The sequence below is a fragment of the Sinocyclocheilus anshuiensis genome, unplaced genomic scaffold (assembly GCF_001515605.1).
Source record: "Sinocyclocheilus anshuiensis isolate Anshui unplaced genomic scaffold, SAMN03320099.WGS_v1.1 scaffold269, whole genome shotgun sequence".
NCBI classification, from domain to species: domain Eukaryota; kingdom Metazoa; phylum Chordata; class Actinopteri; order Cypriniformes; family Cyprinidae; genus Sinocyclocheilus; species Sinocyclocheilus anshuiensis.
Window position 1 is genome coordinate 871,707 of NW_015536474.1, and position 6,091 is coordinate 877,797.

The 6,091-nt window shown below is 39.2% G+C and overlaps 1 protein-coding gene across 1 annotated transcript in view; it reads left to right on the forward strand.

The window, feature by feature from the left end:
* The window catches only part of LOC107654486 (zinc finger SWIM domain-containing protein 6-like), a 95,238-nt gene that overhangs the window by 50,246 nt on the left and 38,901 nt on the right, over nucleotides 1-6,091 (forward strand). Inside the window, 2 exon segments of the mRNA XM_016441604.1 lie at nucleotides 939-1,087; nucleotides 2,361-2,511. Coding sequence (XP_016297090.1) covers nucleotides 939-1,087; nucleotides 2,361-2,511 — 300 coding nt within the window.

The window sequence follows — 6,091 nt, forward strand, 5'->3', positions numbered from 1 at the left end:
CGAGAAGCTGCAAAAGACACAGGCGCAAGTGGAATGTACAAAACATGGTGACATTCATTTTTAAGTAAATATAATGGCCGATATATTGCGTCACCAAAAGTTATTGAGGTCATGTACATATATTGCGCGATAAGTCAAGAGCCTGTTCTAGTACACCCTTAAAACAAGATCAAGACTTTGTAAAAGAGCATAATAGGACCCCTTTAAGACACTTTTGCAGCTTAGTTTCTATAGATCTGCGGAAAATGGTAAGCAAAATCCAAATTTCCATAACCGGACCCTTTAAAAAGGAGTTGGCTGATATTGTAAAGTGCACACAGATTAGTATTAGCACTGTTTCTAGGCTCTGGAGCTGTTGCTGCCAGTATTATGCCCTGATGACATAAATCTAAAGGGAAAGAAAGACTCTTCTGGTCTCTCTTATCGTCTCTGCATTAGGCACAATGGTCATATTATATTTCACTTTTGTCGGGAAGGGAAAATCTAAAGCGGATGTGCCAATTATAGGGGGGAAAAGCGTCGGCAAACAGCACATTACAGAACGGGGGGGAAAAGGAAGTGCTTTCATCAGGCCGGGGCTGTGTGAGGTCACGGCTGGAATGCAGGAAGTTGGTTTGATGTGGCGTTTAATAAATCTTTACTATAGACCCTCAGCATTGTCGAGGGCGCTTAAATCATCAGCCGCTGTTTGGGGTTCGGGGGTTTCCTTCTCGAACACCAGCGCGCTTCTGCATTGCATTAAGGCTCTGTGTCGCTTGCACTAATTGCGTTGAACAAAGTTCAAAGTTTGGCTGATAAATAATCTCTGGCTTTGATTTTCCATGACTATGATCTGTAATGCCTCGTTTTATGGGCTTTATTTTGCGAAAGTCCCATTTGATCAGCATAAGCATCACCATACTGTTCGCTGATCGCTTGGTTGTGTGTTTCTAAATCAGGGGCCCCGGACCCCACGGCGGGGGCCAGCGTGGACGATGAGAACTGCTGGCATTTGGACGAGGAGCAGGTCCAGGAGCAGGTCAAACTCTTCCTGTCCCAGGGGGGATACCATGGCTCGGGCAAACAGCTCAATCTCCTGTTCTCAAAGGTGGGCTGAAGTTCCAGGAGCCACTCGGGATGATTTGACCTTTTCCACATCACTGCATTAGCATTTTAAGCGATCAAATAATGAAACGCTTGAAATTTAGCATGCTAGTATAAACTCACTCACTACATTTGAATAAAATGCAATGCGTCCTGTCTGGATGGTCTCATAAAAGATGTCCTAACCAGGCATGACGCAACCTTGAACCAAAAAAAAAGTGTTCTGTTTGCAAATAAAATACTTTAAGAAGCTACAAAATCAAGGCCAATCAAAAAACATTTCATGTTTAATGCATAAGTTGAGTGGAACTTGGGACCAATTAAATTTCTGTGTGGGTGGAGCTACACTACTGTTTAAAAGTTTGGGGTCATTTGAAAGAAATGATTTTATTCGGCAAAAATGCATTAAATTGAGCAAAAGTGACATTTATTATAAACAAAAATTAATGCTGTTCTTTTGAACTTTCTATTCATTAAAGAATCCTGACAAAGAAAATGTATCATGGTTTCCATCGGTTTTCTGATTTATGACACTGATTTATATATTTTATATAATTTATAAAATATATTATAAATAAAAATACTTAATAAAATCTTTTGATTAAAAATGATTTATTTGTTTAATAAATTTAAGCAAGCTGTTTTTGACATTTCTGTATGTTAATGACACTAATATATTTTAATTAAAAATAATTATAATCAAATATATTTTATTTTATTATTTGAGCAAATATTTATCATATTCTAATAAAATTATATTATATTAAAATAAATGAAATAAGGAATAGAATTACCTCATAATAATAAAAATATAATGAAATATATTTTATTTTATTATTTGAGCAAATATTTATCATATTCTAATAAAATTATATTATATTAAAATAAATGAAATAAGGAATAGAATTACCTCATAATAATAAAAATATGCTGCTATGCATAAGTGAGCGATTTAATGTTTCCAGAACAGCAATAAAAAAAAATATATATATATATATATAGTTCACAATATTACTGGTTTTTATCAATTAAATGCAGCTTGAGCAGAAGAGACTTATTTAAAAATCTGGTCATGTTTATGTGTCTAGAGTGATCAGAATGAAAATAAAATGTCCTGTCCTGCACCACTTTTCATGGTCGTAGCTAGTTTGAACAAAATATTTTTAATCATTCAATCATTTTAATCCAATGACTTTTAATCATTGGATATGGTGTCATGTTTAGCATTTTTGGTGCCAGTTCTTAAATCTTGCATGTGTGTATGCATTGTCCTGCAGGTACGGGAGATGCTGAAGATGCGGGACTCGAACGGTGCTCGCATGCTAACGCTAATCACAGAGCAGTTCATGGCGGACCCGCGGCTGGCTCTGTGGCGGCAGCAGGGAACCACCATGACGGACAAATATCGGCAGCTGTGGGACGAGTTAGGTGAGAACAACACAAACAATCAACTTTTTGCTTTTTCAGCACCCGGATTTCGGCTGAATCAGTTTTTTTTTTGGATGCAAGACTTATTGTGCTAGATTGCATGTAGATCTTGTGTGGCATCTGTATGGGAACTGGTCGCTTGTGTTGTTTCTCTCAGTCCCGCCGTGTTTTTTTGAGTCCGTCTTCACTGCACTCAGCGTCTGTGCGGATCTCCGTTTAAAATCCACCTGCGTCTCTGAGGACGGCCATTTAGAGGATGCTGCCGTTGCCAGATTGCATATTCGTAGCTTTTGCTCTTGATCAATATTGCATATTCTTTTCCCACTTAAAACCCTCTCGGGTGTTTCCGTCTAAAATATACTGTGGTAAGCACACGAAACCGGCGACGCACTTTAGGCCGAAGTGCTGCGTCCTGCTTCTATTGCTTCAATTACTGTAACTGGATCAAAACACACGGAGCCAACAACACTGCCATTCAATCCACCTAGCGTAGTATATGTAAGGAATATATCATGTTTTTTGCCGCCTTTCCATCTCAATTTCCTGCTATCAGCACTATTGGAATGAAAGCGGTGAAAATTGGAAGGACGTGTAATCATTTTAATTGTGACTGGCTCGCCGCATCTTGTCAGCCTGCCAATTCTCAAATCCTGTGATGTTTCATCAATTTTGCCTTGGCACTCGGCGGCAGTGGGCACAATTGCTGGAGTCCAGGGCCCTGGGTGCCAAGCGCAGAAGCAGAGCACTAGACCAATGGACCCGCAAATCGAACGTTCAAGCATTTGATGAGATAACTACGCAAGTATGTGAACGCAACCGTTTCTAGCTACTCGAGCTTGATCTTATGTGTTGAAACGTGGCCAAATGCAGTTGATAATGTGGTGCAAGTGCAGTTTTTCTCAGGCCCTATCCACACGAACGCGGTTATTTTTAAAACCGCAGCTTTTTCTACGCGGTTAGGCCGTTCGTCCACATGCAAATGCAGCACCAGGTCACTGAAACCGAACATTTTTGAAAACGCCTGCCAGGGTGAAGATTTTCAAAAACTCCAGTTGCAGTGTTATCGTGTAGACAGCGAAACCAGAGTTTTTGGCTTGTGACGTCGGCGCCTGCGCTGTTATTTCCGCCTACTGGAGACTTTTTCAGGCTTCCGATTGGCCAACAGGGTTTTACGGTTGAGATTATATCGCCACCTGTTGGTTTGGCATGCTCTTGACAGTGCTTCATAGCATGCGTTTGCGTTTTCATGTGGGCGGAGATTTTTTTTTAAACGAAGAAGGAAAAACTTAGTTTATAAAAATACCCGTGTACGTGTGGACATGGCCTCAGTGTTTTTGCACTGGTGTTGTTGCATGCATTAGAGTAAACTAATACTTCATCTACTGTGCATTGGCCAAGCATTAGCATTTACAATAAAGAAATGAATTAATACTTTCATTCGGCGAGGATGCATTAAATTGGTCACAGCATTTCGAATAAATGCTGTTCTTTTGTACTTTCTATTCATTAAATAATCTTGAAAAATGACAGCTTCAGCATATATAAATCAGCATATTAGAATGATTTCTGAAGGATCATGTGACACTGAAGACTGGAATAATGATGCTGAAAATTCAGCTTTGCATCACAGGAATAAATTACATTTTACAATATATTCAAATAGAAAATGGTTATTTGAAATCTTAATAATATTTCACAATATTACTGTTTTAACAGTAAATAAATGCAGTCTCAGTAAGCATAAGAGACTTTGTTCAAAAACATTTTACCGCCTTTAGTACTTGTGTAAACTATGTTTCTGTCCTCTGTTTGAAGGTTTCAAGGGCTGGAGTTTTAGAGGCTGATGCTTTTGTGTCCGAGCTGACAGTGAATTTGCGGGGCTGAACAAGATTAGCGGGCGTTTGTGTGCAGTGAGGCCTTCTGTGTCACATTTTTGTTTGTCGGAGGATGAGGAGAGGCTGCAGGAAGGGGAAGAGAGGCCCTTTGTGTCTCAAAGGGAAGTGGGCAGTTTAATGAGTGGCCCCTGGATGGGGGCTCCCAACCAACACGAGTCCTACACCCTTATAATGTTGCATCCCACAGAATTTAAGAGAAATGCAGTTTGCAATATGCACAGTATTTCCTAGGTTTCTAGTCTTGTCTGATCTGGTTTACAGATTAATTTGGCCAAGAACAGCCCGCATAGACAGGAAGAGAACATAACGTTTTTGTCTCTTCCGGGCGAGCTCCGCCATTTTGAGAGCTCTTACACCCCTGAAGAAGCCGTGGAGCGGCCCTGGTTCATTAAAAAGAGGAGGTGAGCAAGATCGGAGGGGCACATCTTCCCTCTCCCCCTCTCTCAGATGAATCATTACGTCTGTCAGGCCCTCTAAGCCCTGGCGTAATTGGAGAAGCCTTCGTTATGAAGGCTGCCCCCTCCTCTTCCTCCCTGACAGGCGCGATAATGCGAAGACTGTTTCATTAAATCCCGGACACTTAATCTGACACCGGCGGTCAGGTAGGCTGAGGATGAGGAGTGGAGGAGACGGCTTCCAGCGAGTGCGAGAGGGAGATTACAGCCCAGATTTATACGCTCGCCCCTCCCAGCATCCTTCACTCCGCCGCTTCCTTCATCCGTCTCTCGCTCCCTCTGCTGCGAGCGGGTTGCTTTTGTTGGGGGAACAAAGGCACGCTTGCATCAGGCAGGTCTCGGATCGCTTTTATTCATTATTTTCACAATTACGTTTGGTGCTGCTAGTGGCAGTCGCTCTGCTCGCCGTCGGCCCCATAGAAAACCCATACTGCTCGAGCAGTCGCAGTGTTTATGCTTTCATAATGACTGATCATCACAATCAGACTATACTAGTTGTGTGGATGGCGTTTGTTTGTTGTTGTGTGCAACCAGTGAAGACATCGACATTGGCGTCTTATTATTTTACTGAGCATTGTAGAAGAATGTGTAGACATTCAAGAACCATTCATTATTAGTTCACGAAAATCTGATTTTGTTGCAAAAAAAACTTGGCACCCATTATATTTCATATTATATTACATTTAATTGTGTATAATAAATTATATCCCAGCAAAAAATATATATTTTATATTATATTATATTATTATATTATATTATATATTATATTATATTATATTATATATTGAAGATTATTTCTTATTATTATTATCATTATTATTATTTCCAGTATATTCTAAAATATTATATATTAACTATGATGATTATTGTTTCTGATATATTATTTCACATTTTATTATATATTAAAAATTATTATTTCCCACCAAAAACATTAGCACACATATATTATATGTGACCCTGGAGCACAAAACCAGTCTTAAGTCGCTGGGGTATATTTGTAGCAATAGCCACAAATACATTGTATGGGTCAAAACTACAGATTATTAAGTAAAGATCATGTTCCTTGAAAATATTTTGTAAATTTCCTGCCATAAATATATCAAAACTTAATTTTTGATTAGTAATATGCATTGCTAAGGACTTCATTTGGACAATTTGAACTAAGCGATTTTCTCAATATTTAGATTTTTTTGCACCCTCAGATTCCAGATTTTCAAATAGTAAATAGTT